The sequence below is a fragment of the Symsagittifera roscoffensis genome, chromosome 7, assembly GCF_963678635.1.
Source record: "Symsagittifera roscoffensis chromosome 7, txSymRosc1.1, whole genome shotgun sequence".
Lineage (NCBI taxonomy): Eukaryota > Metazoa > Xenacoelomorpha > Acoela > Convolutidae > Symsagittifera > Symsagittifera roscoffensis.
This window is the reverse complement of record NC_087068.1, coordinates 14,533,353-14,554,800: the sequence shown is the minus strand read 5'-3', so window position 1 is coordinate 14,554,800 and position 21,448 is coordinate 14,533,353. Positions and strand designations below refer to the sequence as shown.

The following is a 21,448-nucleotide window of genomic DNA, read 5'->3' as shown; positions in this document are numbered from 1 at the left end:
ATTCCGCTGAAAAATCTGTAATTAAACACCATTTTCGAAACTAGAAGTCGATCCCGTGTTTCGTGACCTTTAAACTTTTGCTGTTCGATAGTGGAGTTTGCCTTCCTTTTAACAAAAGAAATGAGCTGAACTTGAAAATAAATCAAAAGTCAAACCGCCAATATTTAAATTTGAGCGTGAACAAATTTTAAGAATTTTTCCTGAAAAAAAATCACCACGACCGATATAAAAGTATTCACTACGTTCATGACTCTTAACAAGTTCAGCGTTCTAAATCAAGAGGACAAATAAAAATTAATCAGGGTTGCCATAAGATTTTAAAAATGTACCATGACCTCAATGACACTCTATAACAAAGTTCAGTTTTTCTCCAGCACATTTTACTTGTATTAATAATCAATTAAATCGCAAACGAAAAACAACGCTGACATAAAGTTGGCAGACAAAATCTCAAACTCAATTTATGTTGCTTCCGTTCGCTTTAGGAAAAACAAGCATCCCCAAAAACCACGACATACCAAACGCCCGACAACAAACTGGAAATTAACTTGCTTCGGAACTTCAGAGCTCTAACAAATTCAAAAATATATTTCCCATGAAATCTTTGACGCATCTTAATAAGCAGTGACATAAACAAAAAAGTTATGAAAATGTGCCAAATCTGTTTAAAAAGCGTTGCTGCCAATTATGATGCTTCTAAAATCGATTTATTGTAACACGAGGAAAGGGAAGTTAAAACTTCCTTTTTTTAAATCTCTTTAAAACGCCTAAAAACTGGAATCAAAAAATTTGAATTTCTACATAAAACAATAAATCTCTATTTTTAATGAAAGCCGTTTTCATTACTGTAACGAAGCTATTATGATGATCGAAATGATCATTTTGACTTTTACTAAATTATAAAACTAAACAACTTATCTCACAAAAATATGCACCATAGCAGTCCGTAATACTAACTTGATTGATTCTTTGGCAATTAAATTGCCCATTTTTGAAAATGTTCACTGATTCTCAAACAAGCACATAATAAGCACTCAAACAAGCACCACATAACGAGCACTTAATTAAGCATAAAACAATCTCAAAATCGAACGCTTATCCTCGACATTTCGGTTTTGTCAATGACAATATCAAACAATAACACTGCAGCGTCCTACATGCTTCCAAAACGACCATTTTTTATGTCTGAACAGATACGCCCGACTGCTGGTTCGCATTTTGACCGTATTCATCCTCTAGCGCAATTTGCATGAAAATCTGTTCTAATGAAGCTGTATTTACAATACATTCTGCCAACGCGTTTTCGCTTTTCAGTCGGTCAAGCCTCGCGAAAAGAGCACTTAATTTCACTGTTTCTTTCGGTATGTTGAAGAACATGTGTTTATACAATCCGGCTGAAAATGTGTATTGCAACTTCGCTTGCGGAAATATTTCTCTGAATTCAAAATCAGTCAATGGAGATGCCCTTATATCGTTAGTTTCCGCGAAGGTACGAGTAGAAATGCCATGGTAACTTGGAGGAGCGCCGACATCCAAAAGTGTCTGGGAGGTTCCCGGTTCCTGGATACAAGAATCCAGAACATCGTTGTCTTTCTTGGCTTTCCTACTTCTGGTACCCACATCAACATCAGACTCCATTGAAATTTTGTGCACATTTGAACGGGTATCTGTTTCCTCACTGACTTTGATGGTGACGCTGTAGAACTTTCCGTGCTCCTCTTTCAGTGCTTGAGGGGTGTCTTCGCAGAACGATTTTCCTCTCGTCATAATGCAAATGGTGTCCGCTGCACTCTCGCATTCTGAAAAAACCAGACAACTTTCAGTACGGAATATTAAACGCAAATTGTAGAATTCATTACGGTGTCAGGACTATTTGCCCCAAGTCAATTGGCCCTATGCCATCTTGTCCTATACTAACTTGCCCTACATGGCAACTTGTCCTATGCCAACTTGCCCCACATGACATTTTGTGCCATGCCGTTTTATCCCATACTTAACCCTTTTACTTGATTCATTGATGTTCAAATTGAGGACCAGCAAGTGCTAATGTACACTGGACTCGTTTCGAGATAACAAAAGACTCTAGTCGAAAATATTCGAAGCTGACCCAAAAAAAACCATAATTTTTGGTAATTACACGCCAAACTTTGACAATAATCCACAATTAGCGCCTTTGAAACAAAACGAAACACGGCTTTTCTTTCATTTTGCTTCATTGTTTACCATTTCGTTCTTAAACATCCACAAAAATACTTCAACATAAATACTTCAACATAAATACTATGAGTCAACTTACGTGAGGAATATCTCAACGAAATAAACGAACGCTAATTATTGACGGAAACGGTTTCACAAAAAAGTAGACGACAAAAACTACTGAGCACTGGAGATGCGCAAGATACAGTTCACACAAACGCCGCATGCTCGCCGTCACAACAGGAGATGAACTCGTCTCAACAAAAAATTAGCACAGCCACGATGTTAGACCAGGGAAAATTGAGGCAAACCAGATCATGCATCAAATGAAAAAAGAGGCCAGGCAGCAAATTGAACCTGTTAATAGTAGTAAATTGCCACTTGTTTCCAGGAAGTAACTGATGAGAAAGCTGTTCAATTATCCTTGCCCAGTCGTGCAGCAATAAACAGGACTCTTAACCGCCAGACACAGAACTTGGTCCCGTCCTTGCCAATCATTAAAAACAGGCATTTCATAATTCCGACGGAATATTCTGATTTCTGTTTATTCGACAGTGGAGTTATGTATCCAGAGCGAATTTTGATTTTCCTTGATCGAGATAATGTTCATGCCCTCCGAGTTCACAATTCTCTTTGGCTTTGCGACGGTACATTCAAAACTTGCCCAATGCAATTTTACCAGCTTGATACCATTCATATTCAAATCGGTGGATTTTACCCACCATGCCTTTATGCTCTACTGTCTAACAAAACTGAACAAACGTACTCAAAATTCCTGAAAGCCATCACCTCTGTCTCTGATAACGCGCAACCATCGAGGATCCTTCTAGATTTGGAACGAGCTGCCGTTAACGCTTTTACAAGTGCGTTTCCAGAGTCTTCAATCAAAGGCTGTTACTTTCACCTCTGCCAGGCCTTTTTACGAAAAATTAACGAGCTAGGCTTAAAGAAAGCCTATGAAAACAACTGCGAGCTAAGCTTGGCACTGCGTTTAATACCCGCTCTCAGTTTTGTTCCAACTGATTTAGTGGAACAATCGTTCGAGAGCGTCATTGAGGAGATTGAGCATGTGGTGGATAGATAAGATCTTGAGCAAAGCTTGTCAGATAAAATTGACGAACTTGCCTCATACTTTCAGAGAAGTTATATAAAGGGCGAAACAATCGGGCGAAACAATAGGGCGAAACAGCAGGCAACCGTTATTCCCATTGAGTCTCTGGAACCATTCCCAAGAAGCAGCGGAAGGCTTGATACGAACGACAAACGCCGTTTAAGGTTGGCATCTTGGAGTGACAGCATTATTTCAAGGGAGCCACCCAAGCCTCTACACTTTCTTGAATAAGATTCAAATGGACTCAGCAAACCAGAAGTTCAACATTTTGAAGGCTATGGGGGGAACACAGAATCAAGGGCGGAAGAAATATCGGGACATTCATGAAAAAATCCAAAACATTTCTAGTAATTTCAACACAGACCATGTTGTTGACTATTTATATGCACTAGCTCATTTAACTCTTTCGTAATTTTTAAATTGTCGGCATAATTTCCACTTAATTGTCGGCATTTTTTTGCATTTTTAATTGATTTTTAAAAAATCAACACTTTTTTTAACTTATAGCCATCGTACAGGGTCCAAATTTTGAGAGATTATAAAGGCCAATACTGCAATAATTTTGCTCTTTTTCTCACCCCGCCCCCTATTCTGGGTAACCCAGTATAGGGGGGTTTAAGGGGCGAGGCAGCACCTGCGGTTTTCCATTTCATCGATTACATTCTAAAATTTTTGACTTCTTCAAGTTTTGAACTCTTGACTAAGAGTGTTGTGCACTATTAACTAAGCTATAGAAGCTTACAAAATCAGCAATCAATCTTTTGAAATTATTAACTCGACATGAAAATTGCATTGAAATTTTGCCGCTTTCATTTTCATGCATGCTTTGAACTCATTTTGATTCAGCGCATGTTTAAATGATTCCGCATTTTGTTTCAAGCTTAATTGTTCACGAAAAAGTCTTTCATCTTTATGCCGTGGGCTAACAACAACAACAACAGGAAAAATGTCCCTCTGCATAATTGTTGAGACTTACAAGGCGTTTTTTTAGCACAGGCACTCGCGTTGAATAGAAAATATAATTGGTTGATCCAAATTTTACACAGAAGCGAAGCTGAGCTAGCTTTGCACCATTTGCGATACAAAAATGAATGACTATGATTAAAAGCCTTTCAAAGCCAAAATATCGGAACCAAAATTACCTATACCATTAAAAATTTTACAAGGAGCTTTCGGATTGCTAGAAAGAAGCCGAACCTCGAACCTTCAAAAAATTCCTTGCTGCGGGAACTAAATCGAAAAAAATGAGCAGACAGACAATGATCTAAAAAACCCGAAATTGTTTGATTTTTATGTTAAAAAAAGCAGGAAGGTCGAAGTTTCATTCAGGTCGGATCTAGGTTTTTCTCGAGGCTAATTTTCAAAATATTATGTCTACCTTTTTTTAGGTGTGGCACAACGATTTTCTGAGCTCTCCCAGAGCACTAAAAAGATCCTGTTTTCGCCAAAATTTATGCCCCCCAGGCAAAGTTTTGAAAAAACATGCCAAAAGGCGTTTTGAGGCACTTTTTGGAAAATTTTGACCCAAAAAACGCTGTTTTTCGGCGCGCGCTTTCCCCTCAAAATTAATAAATACTAGCGCCGAATGCGCCTTTAGAAAAATTTTAGGGTCCGCCAGCCAAACATGGAGAACTCAAAATAGTTCAAAGGGCCTTTGGGTCGGCTAGGTGTTGAATCCCTGATGGGGGGCATCCGCCTAACCCCCCCCCCCTAAATCCGCCCATAGTTTCATTCAAACTGAAGATATTAAAAGCAGTGTTAGCCAGCAGAGCTCTGATTATTCTTACCTTCCATTGTATGCGAACTTATTATCACGGTTGATCCGTTGCTTTTAGCTGCTTTGATCAGTCGGCCGAAACTCAGTCTCGTTATCGGGTCAACGCCTGAAATCATGAACAATCAACGTCAGCTTAATTTAATTTCCTTTTAATATGTTCATCACCAAACTGATGCTGCCATCCCTTTTGGAATTTCTTAGACTTTGTTTGTGAATACCGCAGAGGATCAATCAAAGAACTCATTATATCAAGTAGTTAAGATTACCTGTAGTGCTTTCGTCCAGAATAACCAACTTCGGGAACCCAATGAATGCGACCATAGTTGAAACTTTCCTTTTAGTACCACCACTGCATCCGCTCAGAAACTTATTCAGGTGCGATTCAACGTCTAGAACCTTCGCCATAAACTGCATTTGCCTTATTACTTCGTCTTCCGACAATCCACGAAGTGTCCCGAACAGGGAAACTATCGTTTTAGCCCTCAAATATCCAGGGCATTTATCCAATTGCGAACAGTACCCTAGATCTTTCATAACGCCCCAGGGATTCGAAGAAACCGATGTTCCAAAGACACAAACTTGGCCTTTTTGTAGCCTGATTCCGCCTGTTAAAACTTCGAACATGGTACTTTTCCCAGCACCGTTCACTCCTAATAGCGCGTAGCACTCGCCTTCTTTAACGCGCATGTTCATTCCTTGTAGCGCTTTGCAGCTTTTCCGGAGGATGATTCGAATTGGATTTAGACCGTAGTATGTGTGATGCACCTTTGTAACCTCGACTGCTGTGTCATGTTGCGTGACCGAAATTAGACGATTCAGTCCAAGTTTTTCGGCAACTAGATTCACCAAAACTCGGATTATCAGCGACTCAATTAAAACAACCAACGTCAGGTAACAGGTCAATTGTGCTAGCCAGCTATAAAGCGCATCTTTATTACTTAGCTGGTCGAAAGAATTCAAAAAACCAATGCCCCCCGTTGGTATTAGATATCCAGGGTAAGTTAGCAGATAAAACCATTTTGACTGATCATTCAAAGTGGTCCTTATCTCTTTTCTGATGTAAATTTGACTGTAAATAACGTATACAATCAACGTTAAGCTCAGTTGGACCAAAACTGAGTTGAAGATTTTCGCGATTAAAACAGCGAAACTCACAAAAGCCAAGCAGAAAAGAACAATAAGTCCCAAGGAACCGTACGATGGTATCGTTTTCGAATAAAGACTGAAGTGTCGTTCTTCTGTAGTAACTACTATAGCTGCGAAAAATGCAAACGCCAGAAGAAATAGGCCAGCAACGCGAACAGCCAGAGAGAACAGGGGAAACGCCCCGTTTGCTCTTAGGAACGGTGAGAGGTTCTGCTCGTTTCTCCTAGACTCCGTTCTAATTATAAAGAACAGCAAAAACATGTACAAAACTGGCGCAAAGTAGTAAAAAATAGCGGACCGGCAAAGATTCTTTCCGTTTTCGTCTAAGCCTTCACCCATATCAACATCACCATTTCCGGTTTCATTGTAGAAAAAATCAGCGGCAATGTTCAAACTTTCAACTGTTTTGTTCGAAGAATATATCTGAATTAGTAACGTAATACACATAAGAGCACTTGAGGAAAAATGCGAATTGACTAGACAGTCGAATGTTCGGTGACTGTCGTTAAACTTGAGAAAAAACGGGTACGTATTGAAGACTTCGGTCGGGTGAATTTTGTACCGACTCATAACTTCTTCCTCAGATACATTTTTAAGCAGCTCAATTTTTGATCTTTCCAGAATTACGCCAATTTTTGAAACTTGATCATCAGGTGCTTCGCCAAATAATACAATTTTCGGATTTGAATCTAAAGTGAACGGACTTACAGTTATATTTCCGTTTTTCAAAGCATTGCCCGACGATTCGAACCCGTCGTCCAATAAACACAGCATCATTAAAATCTGCGGCAAAAGGAAGAAAGCGATTGAAAATGAAATGAGGAACTTGAAGTTCTGAATGAAAATTCGCAGCAAATCAACCAAAACTGCGAAGCGCAGTTGCGAGTAAGCCCAGTTCAAATTTTTATTCGATACTCCCAGAAATTTACTTTTCAGTTGAAATCCGTCACTATTTCTCGTATCAACCTTATCGGGTTCACGTAAATCGTCATTATCATCATTTTCACGACAACTGGAGGACGACCTATCACAAACTGCCGGGCTGGTTGATAACGACACGAAGACATTTTCGAGAGTAGCCGCGTTGAAACTACACTCAATTTTCCGACTATCTAGTTCGTCCAAAATCATTGGAAGACAGCTTGAATATTCTGTCGCAATTTGAAAACAAGCTTGATCCTCTTTGACTGGAAACTGCGCATTGCTACAAAATTTTTGAACAATTTCTTTGACTATGCTTGCAAACTTTCGTGCGTAAAAGAATGTATAGCCAACTCCGAATAAAGATTTAAGATACGAAGAACTTCCAATGGCTCTTAAAAACCCATCAGATATGACAGCAATTCTTTGAGACAAAACGTCGGCTTCTTGCATGAAATGCGTGCACAAAATTACAGCTTGATTCGGGTTTTGTTTTTGTTGAGTCTGAAAAAATGTCCACAAGGTTTTTCTTGTTGCCGCGTCAACTGCCGAAGTCGGCTCGTCTAGAATAATAAGTGGCGAGTTAGCAGCATAGGCCATTGCAATACAAACTCTTCGCTTCTGTCCTCCGGAAAGATTTCTTGGTTTTTGACCAGCCTTATCGGCCAAACCCAAAATGTCCAGCAACCTACTACATCTTTGCTTATCGTACTTGGCGCCTTTCAATGAGCACATTAATTGCAAGTGCTCCAAAACAGTCAGTCGGTAAAAGAATCTATCATCTTGCGGACAGAAAGACAATTTGGACAAAGCCGCTTTTCTGTTTTCTTTCAAATCGATTCCACAAATTTTCACACTTCCCGCAGACGCCGAATGAAATCCAGAAATTATATTCATAGTTGTCGATTTGCCCGCTCCGTTTTTGCCCAACAAACCCACAATTTCCCCCTCGTATATTGAAAACGAAACGTCTGTTATAGCTTGGAATCCATTCGGATATTTCATCGACAATCTGTTCACTTCGACAATTGCGCGTTTCTTAGAATCCATTTCACATTCCTCGTGCACTTCTCTGAAATTGATCTGAGAGTTGTTCGCTTTTCGTTTGAATAATCGGCTCAGAATTGATTCGGCCAATGATTCAAAGTCCACAAGGAACAACAAAGACGCAAGCATCGATAGCATCAACATTGTAGCGAACGTTTCCAAGGTATTCCCGAAGAAGTTCTGCTGTGGCACGTTAAAGTAACTGCCAAGCGTTGAAAAAGTTACTCCAAGTTTGGAGAACTCTGCCGATTGAATTAGTAAAAACATGTTTTTAGCTTGCGCAATAGGATGTAGAAGAATCACCATTCTTACCACTTTTGATGAAGGGTAAGGTATCCTATCTTGCAGTTCGCTCCACAAAAACAAAACAAGCCAGACAAAAATCATTTGGAAAATTGCGAGCAAAAACGTCAGACATCCTTTCACAAACTTAGATGAAATCAGCGCAAAAATTGCAGTTACAAAAAAGACAAATGAGTAGCAAAACCAAAGTAACACGACGCTTGAGGCCATGCTTTGAATCTGAGGTGCTAGCTGTACGAAATTGATAGCTGACCAGAACATTGCTTGAGCGATTATTGCGAGGTACCACGATATCATTTGCTCCGAGTTCGAAACTCCTAGAGACCAGAGAAGCTCATCTGTTTTTCTCTGTCTATCTTGGTACAATTCCGAAAGACATATACAGTAGAACAGAAACACACAGAAACTAAAAGTGTCAATACTGGTGAATACGTATCTCGAGTCGATGTATTTTTTGAAAGGGTAACTGAAGGTAATTTGAGTTGAAATTGGTGTGGCCAGCCGACAAAGTAGCCGAGAAGCTGACGCAACTTCGATGGGGACATCTCGCTGGTTTATGAATGTCTTAGTTCTAAAACGAAACAAGGATAGCCAGTTCCAGTGCGAGTAGCACAAAATGCTTTGACCACAATAAAAAAAATTCAAAACTCAAATACCATGAAAATTATCCAAGATTTCCTTCTATTTTTTCTAGAACGAGCGATTGAATTGGGTGAAAAAGTGCAGAAATGAGTGCTAATTAATGTAAAAGTGAAAACGCCGTGCAAGCTATAAAAGACAGCAATGCATAGAAAACTTTGAACTGTAAAAATTCCAAGTTTTTACACCCCACTCCTTCTGAATCATAAAAGCATTAAAACCTTTTTTTTTCATTTTAAACGAACGACCGTACAAGAGGTAGCTATGAGGTAGAGTCCATAATTAGGGTGGCCACGGTATCCAAAAAAAATGCTGACACTTACACTGGCACTGATCAAAATTAATACCTGGCGGCACTGATATTTTGCAAAAAAAAAATCTTTACTTCTCTTTTTGACACAGCATAATTAAAAACAGTAAATATTTCAAAAATTATGTGCGGCACAAGGTTTCAAAAGATAAATTTTTCAGACCATTGTTTTTAAAAAGTAATTTTATCTCAGAGGACCCCCCCCCCCCCTATCTCTAGATACAAGCGAAAGCACAAAAAACTTTTTACCGTTTAATGCAAAAAATGTCACTAAACAAACTATTTATACCGAAATTTCGAGGCCAAAAACGCTCCAAAGCGAAATAAAAAAAGAAGGGAAATTAAGAAAAATTAAAACAACTTTAATTGAAAATCACATCAATCAATCAAAAGCATTATCATTACAATGAAAATGGTTTACAATACGAGAAAAATTCATTATCTGGCGTGGCGACTATCCCGACAAAACATTAGCGGCAAACAAACAGCCAACAACTTTTTTTAAAGAAACGTTGTTTTTCTGATTACAAACAGCTCATGGCCAGATTGCAATCGAGGACGTAATCGTTATTACTTAACTAAGGGTGCAGGAGAAGCTAAGACATTTGAATTCGCTATCGGTGAAACAGTAAAAAAAAATCTGAAAAAAGAGCATAACAGACGTTTAGCTGTCAAACTGTCGAAAAAAAAATCGATTATACTATGTTTGATGAAGCTTACATCCAAAAATTTACTCAGCGTTCAACTCTTTATAAAAAATCATTCAAATAACTGGAGTAATTGCAAAAAAAAAAATTGGAAAATTAGCGGGCATATACTAAAGCGACCAAATCAAAAATAACGAAGAAAATTCATTTGAAAACTTTTAACAGCAAATATATTTGGGATCTACTTAACAATCACCCCCCCCCCCCCTATTATGAGAACGGGAGATTGTAAAAGATCAAAGATGTTAGTTTATCAACCAATCGAATGCAGAATAATTCGAATTCTCAATACAAACTCTAGTGCTAATTTACTGTATTTATACAAAGGGGTGGAGATTCTTTAAAAGGTAGCATAAGGGGGAGATTGTTAAGTAGATCCTATATTTGAAATTATTCTTTGTGTACACAGAGAAGCTATGTGATTGACTGCTGAATTAAAGCAATCGGAAGTACATGTCGGAAGCTGAAATCTCTGAACAAAAATATTTACGGGAAAAAATCTTGTACCCGGTTGCAACCCTCTTGATATGGTTATAGTAAGAAGTTCAAAAACAGCAAGAATGGATTTGAAGAACGGGTTCTGGAAGATACTCGAGCGAAGCAGTTAATCTGACATCTACTAACAGAGTACTCTGAACATAAACTAAATGAACTGTAGATAGGAGCAGACGAGGAAAGAGTTGTTTCTTTTTTTTTACTTAAAACGACAAACACAAGAAGATAAAATTTATGTGAAACCTATAAAATTGTAGGACTGATATATTATAAGGCATTTATTTGATGCGATAAAGTACGCTATTTGTTTATGCAATTTTTTGCAGTAAATTTACTTGAGTAAAAATCACAAGAAACTTTTAAAGTTGTTTCACCATGATACCCCAAAAAAAATATGATTTCATTTTACTCAATTATTATACAATATAAAATTACCAATATGGCGCGCCCTGAAAAATTTGACAAAAACCACAAAAAAGCTAAGTTTCATACAATGACATGCAAATTAAAACCATTTCCGGTCGAACTCAAGAAATTAAAGTTGAAGATTGCCTATTTCAGAGCATTGACGTAATACGTGGAGTACCACAAGGAGCCATTCTTATGGCACTTCTTTTTGTGGTTTTCATCAATGACCTGACAACACTACGCATGTCAACACTGTCCGACTACGCATCGCATTTACTTTAAGCAGATGACGCTAAATTCATCATAGCAAATAAACATGCCCAGAAAACCCAGCAAGAACTTGGTAAGCTACACGAACGGTCAACTTAATTATCTCCATTGTGCAACAAATTGATATTGGTGACGAGCAACCAAATCTCGCGTTCTCACCAAATCTCGCGTTCAACTTAACTGGAACTCCCATATAGAATTTCATATTGCAACGCAAACTCCACTTTCTATTCGATGAGAAGAAACTCTCCATATCTGTCCAGTTTTTCCAAACTTAACCTCTACAGAAGCGTGGTGCTGCCAGTGTTGACCTATGTATCACCAGTCATCGCCTTAAAGATTACGGCAAAGCGACCTCTCGAATCTTTCTAAAAAAAAGGTTTTGCACATGGCTTATAACCACAAGCGTTGACAAAGAAGTGGAAAAACCCCAAACATCCTGCCTATGCCATTATTTCTATGAATAGTCGACCTTTTGCTTCTACCAAATCAGAGAAGTCGATATAATAAAAACCGACTGGGCTCAAAAACAGACAACTTGAACTCCTCTGGAATCGCTTCAAGTCAAACTACTCGGAGGACAATACATGTGCATGAAAAATGTTCTGCGATTGAACGATGTGCAGAATAATAAAGAACTGAACAGACTGTTAACGAAATTATTATACAATTGTTGGGGGGAAACCCCATGCGGTTGTTCAGCTAATCCCACATTAAAATTAATAGACTATATTATTTAATTGAAGAAACCGTTTTTAGCCAAGTCTAATCCATACGCTATCTCTGAATGTTTTAGCGTAAGTCTATATTTAAATGGCTCTGCTGTGTATTTAGGTTTTAGCGCAAGTGGTAACAAGCTAACGTTGAAGTATCTAGTCATAGAATGTTATGTATCAGCTATTAGAATGTTATTCATCACGGCAAAGAGGCTCAAAGAGTTCAGTGCTCGCAGACTGTTCGAAGGATACCTCAAACATCGAAAATGCCGTCGATGATACGCTCGGCAGGCTTGCTGCCCACAACCCCATTGATTCGGCCAATTAAAAAGGGGTAATGGTAGAGACCAGCAGGGAGCTAAAGTCGAGCTGGAGATCTCTCGAAAAAAGGTGACCCGGAAACTGGAATCTAAGCGATGCCGCAAGGTAGCCAGCGACGACGAGGACAGGTCAACGGCTAAGCGGTGTAAAAGGTAAGCCATTGTTAAGAGTGCGTTTTTTAAAGATATATTTGTGCCATCATCAATGTGTGAGTATCAATCAATACTGCTTTATTATGTTTTGTTCCTTCATCGATCTTCATCAGTATTGGTCTTTTTATTTTTTTTTGTGAAAATTTCAAAAAATTTTGAAAACCATTTTAAAATCTGCTAACCAAAAGCCTGCAACGTGATTGCTGGAAACCATTATACACAAGCCATATGAAGACAGCCTTAGAATAATTTAGGGACTCAATTGGCAGATAATTTTTTACGATGATCTAAGATACTTTTAAGCCATGTTAACTTATTGTCTAACAATTATTTGAACATTGGAGTTTTTGCCATCATTCGCACAGCGGTGAAGATTCGCTTGCAGACACAAGCGAGGAAATGCAAAAAAGAGCTCTAGACAGGCATAACGAAGTTAAATAAGGAAAAGATTAAAAAATACACCATAAGAAGAAAAGTAGTGTTAACTTATTGTCTAACAATTATTTGAACATTGGAGTTTTTGCCATCATTCGCACAGCGGTGAAGATTCGCTTGCAGACACAAGCGAGGAAATGCAAAAAAGAGCTCTAGACAGGCATAACGAAGTTAAATAAGGAAAAGATTAAAAAATACACCATAAGAAGAAAAGTAGTGAGATCAAGAGTATCACGTTCTCACATCTGCTCCACGACCGCTTGTAATTTTACTAACAATAACCACCAATAAATCAGCTGCAGTTTCTATCAAATCGTCAATGCTATGAAGCCAAAATTCGACCAAAAAAATGAAACAATTTCAATGTTCCGGATTTGAATCTCCGAATCTATGTTGATTAGGAGTCTCACGTCCTCGCATTGGCACCACGGTCAGTTGGAAGCTAACTAGAGCCCCAGCTAATGCTGTATCCCATTTTTTTTCGCATTTTTAGCACAGGCAAAGCGGAGCTTTGCACCACTTGCGATACAACACTAACATTAAAAAAAAACATAAAAAGCAAAAAGGACAATTTTTGAAAAAAAAACTAGGTCATATAAACTTTCACATGTGTCGATAAAAGTTCATTCCAGGCAAACATGCTCAACACGTGAATTTTAAATCAGCAAAAACGGAACAAAATTTACGAAAAAAAAACAAAGTCGACAATCTTTGAGGAGACACCAACTGAACCGAAGAAAGACTTAATGATTTTTTTTGAAATCTTTTAAGTCCCCCTGAAATTAGAAAGAACAACACTTGCACTTACAACTACAATGAAAATTGTCTGCAGCACAAGCAAAATCCTTTTGGCAAGTTAGCCGACAAGACATGAGCGAACAAACGAAAAACCAACAATTCATTTTTCTCGGAATTTTTTTTTTCAATTTCCTTGATACTGAAAAAAAACAAGGTCCAGCCACCACTCCAACCTCAGAACTTAGGGTACAAAGGCAAATGCTTTAGCTCCAGGCAAAGGGAAGCAACCTGGAAAATTTTAAAAGAAAACATGAAAAGTCAACAAGTGATTCAAATGATTTTGTGTAACTAGTTGTTAACTAGAAAAAGTATACATTCCAGTTTGATAACGCTTGCTAATCACAAATTTAATCATATGTTGCACTGATACGGAAATGTGTAACTTCCAAAAAATGGACTTTACGCAAAACCCTAGTGATTTCCCTGCTTAAGTAGGGGATTAGCCGCTTATTTAGAAGAAAGGACTACTCACTCTTTCAATTGAAGTCAGTATCTCAAACTTGGCAGAGTATTTTTAGGAAAAATTCGTCCATTCCACTCCACACTCTGATTGTTCGATTGAACCCTTGATATCAGATTCAATTTTTAAAAGTTTTGAAAATCGGTGCAGCAGTTTTTGAGAAAAATTGAACTTTCTGAGAAAATTGCGTTGCAAAAAAAGACAACAAACCCCATTCATTTCATGATATCTATTTTTTTTCAAACAGAACCTAAGACTAGCCAAAATAAAGCAGCGACAAATGCTTTTAAAATGCTTATGCTTAAACAGGCTACAATATGATTGAACTGAAATCTACCAAAAGCACCACCAAATGAGCACTTTTATTTGCGACTTAAATTGAAAAAATTCTTCGTTATAATACACTACGCTGCGCGTGTGTAATTATAATTTTAATTAAACATTGCAGGTCCCTGAGGAAATGACATGCTGTGGCTTTCAAACGAGACCAGCCACCAAGAGTTTCAACGGAGAGGAGACGAAAAGTTGGGAGCAAATGTCAAAAAGAAATATTTTCTGCTAAAATGAACATTATAATTTGACTTTTTAAAAATAGGTTACCTGAAATCGAGATCTGAATATGATAAATCATCTACTTTTACTTGAACTGTGTGATTCAAAATTTGAGGCGTGTTTCTCAAGTTGGTGGACCCATGACAAAATTTAAGTGAGAAATCAAACTCGTCAGCTGTATATTCAAGATCTCTTGGGTTGACGCTGTATACGAAGGCAAATATAGATCCAATTCCAATAACTAGAATTGGAAATATATAAGTTGCAACAATTCTTCTGAGATGATTGAGCAGATGAAACCAGAGCAAGGTCCGAATGTGTTGGAAGCTGAAATCTTTCATTCCCCTTTACAGTTCATCTAAAATAGGACGAAAAGAACACTATCAATTTTGTTGCATATAACAGCAGCCACATCAATGGAGTGAAAAGTATGAAATAAGTTTAAAGTAGCTACTACTACTACTACTAAATAAGTTAAAAGTAAATCAGAGGGCCAGAAATTATCATGTTAAGCAAAGTTAGAACACTAGTGCTTTATCTATTCACCTCCGTCAAAAAAGCTTAGAATTACATAAATTAGGGCACAGTACGCGAAAGTTTTCTTCTTTTTATAAAAAAAAATGATCAGAAGGTCAAAAGTATCATAGTAGCCGAGGTTACAAAGAGGAGTCCCTTCATCGCAAATTCCAGTCAAAATCCTAGGTAGTTTCTAGATATGAAATTGAAAATGATAAGAAGTAGATGATTAGAGTTGAAGTAACTAAAATTAAACTCGATACTGAATACGTTTCATCAATAAGAACTCGTATCTCGACACATAAGAAAACTGTATTGACAGCGTTCGCAATCTGTATTGCCAGGTATTGTTTAAAAAAGCTACCCACCCATGTTTCCCCCCATTATATTCTTAGGTTCTTACAAAGCTTGCTAAAAAAAATTGTGCTGGGGCCGGCCGCTCCTGAGTCTCAAAAGCTATCCATCATCCACGACAAAGTTTTCCGATTGTCCCAAAATAATCAGAAGGTCGAAAATATCAAAGTAACCGAGTTTAGAGTCAGGAGTCCCTTCCTCACATTATCCAGCCAAAATCCAAAGGACAAGTAGAGTTTTATGTGGATAAAATAAAGAGTCAGATGGTTGGGAATCAAGCCAACCAGATTGAGAGAACTAACCCCTGCACAGAACAAACTGGAGATGAAAATGACTCAAAAACACTCACCTGATAAGCGGCTACGGGTCTGTCATATAATTATATAAGGCTGCGCTTTTGTTCCCTTGTCTCTATAAATAAAAAATTTCTGTAACAGTCGCCTACTTAAGTCACATATGAGGTTAAAGAAAAATAGGCCCTATAACCATTGGCTCAAGAGTCAGGGACACTATCTTTTGTGTTTTTCTACCTCAAACGGTCAGAGCCAGTTCGGTTACACTATCTTTTGTGTTTTTCTACCTCAAACGGTCAGAGCCAGTTCGGTTCACTTGCGACATGAGACTAAAATCTTTGTTACAGCTTAAGGGCCACTACCGAAATACCCCCCACTTTAGAAAACAAGAACGTCCCCATACTTAGGTCTCAAAATACCCAAAACACGCGAACGCCGTTAAAAACAGGGTAGGAACAATCCGTATAGCTACTTTTTATCAGACAGTGGAACTTTGATCCATTTCAGATGGATCGACCTAAAACTCTCCTTATCGCAACATAACAATATAAAACACACTCAAGAAAATTAAATTGGGTACCCACATACCGGCACACTCTAGAATTGCAGTAACTAAATTAACCAGTAACTCTAGCATAAATGGGTAATCAAGTTTAACTCGAGACGTTTTGAATAAGTCAGTTTTAACTCAAGAAACAAGTTTTGGTTCAGGACCATTGGGAGACTTCCCTTGTCCACTTTTCCACCGAAGGTTCACTCTAGTCCACTTCTAATCTATCTCTTCTTTTTCGCGATCGCTCTGCTTTCTATTTCGAACAAGACAGCTCTACTCTCGTGTAATCTTATATCTGGAAATTGCGAAAAGCAATTTACCGCTGCTTTTTCAATTACTTTCCCGCGATTGTAATTCGGCTCTTCTGATGTTATCTTTTGATATTTTCAGTTGTCGCGAGAAACTTGAGCATGACAGGCTCAATTCGAAATTTTGAAAAATTCCATTTCACCTCAAAATCAAATTTCTTGCGTTGATCAAGGTCAAATTTCCAAATATGACCGACTGACTAAAAGTCTTTTGACTGATGGCCTGAAAGTATTAACTTTTTACTTTGCTCTAGACAGACCAGAAAATTGACTGGCTAGATCGAGACGGTGAAAAACGAGTAGAATTTAGGCAACTGACGCCAGCCAGTCGTTAATAGGTACTTTTTCTACGCTCCGTCACTGTGTAGTATTTGGGCGGATGTTACTATCCTTGTGGTGAGATGTCGCACAGTCTGGCCGACATAGATGGATTTGAACCCACAACATTCAAGTCGGTACACCACTTTTGATTTCAGTTCACTGGAAAAGAAGGATTTTAGAGAGGGCATACAAGTTTTCATTTTCCTCGTCGTGATTATTATCTGCGCATCGGTGATATCGCGCACTTTTTTTTTACTAATGTCTGTCTGTGATTCTCCCTATATTGGACCATCAAGATGGGTGGTGAAACACTGCTATAATCACAGGGCTTCTTTTTCTCGGCCATGTTATTTTTGTTTTAGCCCTCCCTGAGGATCTTTTCAAGGGCATGAGATGCAACACGCGACGACCAATTTTCCGGATATTGGTTATCCAACCACTGCTCACGGTTGATTTTCATTGCTTTATCATATTCTTCCCATGTTGACGTACTGCAAAAACCTGGTGAACAGTTCCTTCGATCACACTTTTTTTGTACTGAAGGGGGGCGCAGCTTCTAAAATTTAGTATGGTACCTGTATCTGTTGGTTTTTGATACCAACCACAGTTAATTTTCCTGATTTTGTCAATACTAATTTGTAAATCAAAAAATGCCAATTTTCCGTTTGTGTTTGGTGTCCTTATTGTGAACTGTAAATTTGGATGTTGTAATTTTGCAGCCCGTAGCATTTTTTCAAAATCACCCTTCACTGTTCTCACTATATTGTCAACGTAACGGAGAAATAACTTAGCTTGCTGCACCGACTTATATTTCTCTCTTATCGCGATGCATTTTCTACAGTACCAGACGGTTTCACTTATATTTCGATACTCATCATCTGATATATCACCGCATTTAACGTGATAACAGATCAAACAGCAATCCAATTCTACGCTTTTTGACCCGTACATGACTTTCTTATTGCACTCGGGACATGTTCCGTTAAGATCTTTCTCGGGCAAAAACATTTCGGTAACATCCCTCTATAGAGCAGGTTTGTACTGCTTCAGCCAAAGTTTTGCTAAAATAACGGCAAGAGATGCCCCTATTGCCAAACTATCTTTCTGAACGTACCATGTTTCATCGCACTTGAAATGGACTTGACTAATTTTCATGTTCAACGGTCTCTTCATGGTTTTCCTAGCAATTGATGGTGGTTCATCTTGCTCATACAGTTTTCTCAGAGCTACGTCTTTTGCTTTTTTCAGTGGAACATATGTATACAAACTCTTCACATGTAGAGATATCAAGTTTTCATTGGGCTCAAGATTAGTGCTCTCTAAGATTTCTCTCGCATCTAGTGAGTTGGTTTCAATGTTTGCGACCTCAATTTTCTCAAAAATTTTTGCAAGAACCTTGTTCAAGTTATAATAAGAGCTACCAGGCAAGAAGCGGACCGGCCTTAATGGGGTATTCACTTTATGCACTTTCGCCAACCCATACAGCCTGGCGGGCTGCCCCCCAGTAGACCTCATCCTTGTGTAGAGATTCTCACTGATTTCATCTTTTTTCCTCTTAGCCAACAACTCCTTATTGATGTATCTTTCAAAACAATCGCATCACTTGTTCCTTTGCTTTTGCTGAATTGATTTGAGTCTAATGTATCCGACGACTTGCTCTCGTAGGTGTCCTTCCTCATTACACAAAAACCCACGCCTTTGTCATACGGTACCGCAACTAATCCATTACTCTTCAGATACTTTCGGGCTTTCTCAACGCCTTTGTCAGATAGTGTTTGTTTCACCCTTTTAGCATAGGCTTTTGCCACAGCTTCGATCTCACAACGGGCCTCCCCGGGGACTTTACTGTTTTTGAGATGCGATAGAAAGATGTCAATTTCGGCGAGAAATTGTGTCTCATTAAATTTATCCCTGACGGGATGTTTCGGCCCTAATGACAACACTTGTTGTACCCAATTTGGTAATTCAACATCATCAAGAGCTTTTACCGAACCCTCACCTTGCTTCCCTAGAGGTCGGTCTTGCCTTTCTGATAGTTTCATTAGCTTCTTCTGATGGGTCTCCTTGACTGTTGTTGTTTATCTTTGTCCCCTAAGACTTAAGTATTTAATTACCGAAGGCCAAAACTTCTCATCTACACCCCTCTGTACTGCGCCTCTCGCCCTTTTCAGATTGACTTCAACGTTTTTCTCATCTGTCATTTCCTTGTTTATCTCCATTCTTAGAAAATTTGTCTGAAAACTGTGTACCGCTTGTTCGAAAACACCCCATTTTCCGGTACCCTGAACCTCAAATATTCAGATGCAATGACGTTTTCTGGACAAACTCTCGAAAACTTAACACGTTGGTGACAGTTGATAAATTTAACATATATGGACGCATAATCACTGACTAATTAGCAATTGAGTTTGTTTTTAAAAGTCCAATTCAAGATTGGATGTGGGAGTACAACTGTGCTCATTGGTTTGCAGGCCACGTGAACCAAAGCAACATAGATAACACAATTTTAACTCACCCTCTCCGTTGAGGCCTCCTCGTCAGTCGGACCAACAGTTTCCTCGTCTCTGTTCACGAGTCTTCTTTTCTCTACCCTCCTTCTCGATTGAGATTTCTTTTTCGTCTTTGAACGAAGCTTGGACAAAACAGCTGGCAGGTTGTCTTGGTGTTCGAACACAATCCGCAAAGACTTTAGCTCCAGCTGGACGTCCTGGTGCAGTGCCTGATATTCGTTGACTAGCTCCGTTCTTCTCTACCTCTTTGAAATGAGAAACTTCGTAAAAGGAATGACAAGAATACCCGAGCTGATCAGCTGGTTCCTGATATCTGGTGTACCGTTACTCTGATAGTATACAATGGCGCTGATGTTTGTCAGAGTCTTCAGGATTTCTGTCAATTTCTCTGCAGTGCAAGCTCTGTAATTGTATGTGCGGTGGCTGTTGATAGAATTTTTGATGATGTCGTGCCACACCACCATTTGACGTTTTTCTGCTAGAAGTGCCTGCAGAGTAGACTTGCAAGGTTCTTCTGTGGGTTCGTGGTGTTCGGGTTTGAAAAAAGTCCCGGAATAGCCAAAATTTTGGGCAGAAATTGTTCTTTTTGCGGGTTGCTAAGTTGTTGCAGGCTGTGGTAGAGGGAGCTAGCCGCTACAATGAAGACCATTTCAATTCTAACATGGTATAATATTTAAAAAATTTCCGCTAAAAAATTTTCTCCACTAAAACAAGGGAAAAAAATTTAAATTACGTCTCCTTGCAGGAGAGACTGTAATTGAGAATTGGCTCAACGCCGTAGGGTTTCAAAATTTTACATCTAAGTTTTTTGAGAATGCGTTAAAATTGTAAATTCAAACAAACGTTTTCGACCATTTTTGTGCATCTTCAGGTTTAGAAAATTCTAAACTATCTGTACAAAATGATCAAAGATCATAAAAAGTGTCATACACATCATTATTTCAAAATTAAAAAAATTCAACCAATCAAAAATTTACAAGTATTACTGAAATTATGTAACAACTATTATGTAACAATTTCAAACATTTTGTCACAAGTTTCTGATAGTTTTCACCTTTATTGTTTTCACAATTTCGTTTAGTCGCTAATTTTCATGCTAACATAAAAGTAATTTCAAAACTTTTTGTTTTCACCAGAATTTTTTTGATTCTGGAACTATGACAAAATGTTTAAAATGGTTACATAATAGTTGTTACATAATTTCAGTAATATTTGTAAAGTTTGATTGGTTGAATTTTTTAAATTTTGACAAAATGATGTGTCTGACACTTTTTACGAATTTTGATCATTTTGTACAGATAGTTTAGATTTTTTAAAACCTGAAGATGCACAAAAAAGTGCAAAAACGTTTGTTTGATTTTACAGTTTCAACGCATTCTCAAAATATTTAGATGTAAAATTTTGAAACTTAAAAAAAAATTTTCAGAAAAATCTCACTGCTATGGCCGGCGGCACCCTGAACTTCAAAAGCTGTTGGTTGAAAAATATATCCATAAATCTCTATATTTGTCAGATTTTCTATCTTCCGCCTAGGCCGCGGCCGTTCCGGTGTTACAAACCGAGCCTGCTTTTATTCTACTACGGACAAGCGAGTCACCTAACGTTTGTAACGTTCGCCCCGAAGTGCATATCGACGGAAAATAAAGCTAGGTTCTAAAACGACTGGCTAGCGTCTAAACAGAGCTCTACATGCTTTTCACCGTCTCTGCCAAAGCCAGTTCTTTTGGTGGTCTTTCTAACATCGGGTCGACAAAAAAAAACGTTACCGTTTCCGGCTTCGACCAGAACGCTCTAATTAACTGAATTATATGCAAAAAAAGTGAGCTCAT

The 21,448-nt window shown here is 38.2% G+C and overlaps 2 protein-coding genes across 2 annotated transcripts in view; both read right to left on the bottom strand.

Moving 5' to 3' along the window:
- LOC134852139 (protein archease-like) overlaps positions 1-21,448 on the bottom strand; it is a 124,684-nt gene that overhangs the window by 7,892 nt on the left and 95,344 nt on the right. The gene's annotated exons all lie outside the window — the stretch shown is intronic.
- Positions 775-15,119, bottom strand: LOC134851149 (cholesterol transporter ABCA5-like). Its single transcript, XM_063867106.1, has 4 exons — positions 14,813-15,119; positions 5,351-9,072; positions 5,095-5,190; positions 775-1,799 (listed from the first exon to the last, which is right to left on the bottom strand). The coding sequence occupies exons 1-4, from the start codon at positions 15,103-15,105 to the stop codon at positions 1,180-1,182; spliced, it is 4,731 nt and encodes a 1,576-aa protein (XP_063723176.1). The 5' UTR covers positions 15,106-15,119; the 3' UTR covers positions 775-1,179.

Bases quoted from the DNA above. Each gene is read 5' to 3' on its own strand.
- LOC134851149 (XM_063867106.1), bottom strand. From the start codon at position 15,105: ATGAAAGATTTCAGCTTCCAACACATTCGGACCTTGCTCTGGTTTCAT. The intron at 9,073-14,812 runs GTAACCTATTTT...GTTTCGTTTTAG, and splicing joins TATTCAGATCTCGATTTCAG to AACTAAGACATTCATAAACC. The intron at 5,191-5,350 runs GTAATCTTAACT...TCATGATTTCAG, and splicing joins TCTGGACGAAAGCACTACAG to GCGTTGACCCGATAACGAGA.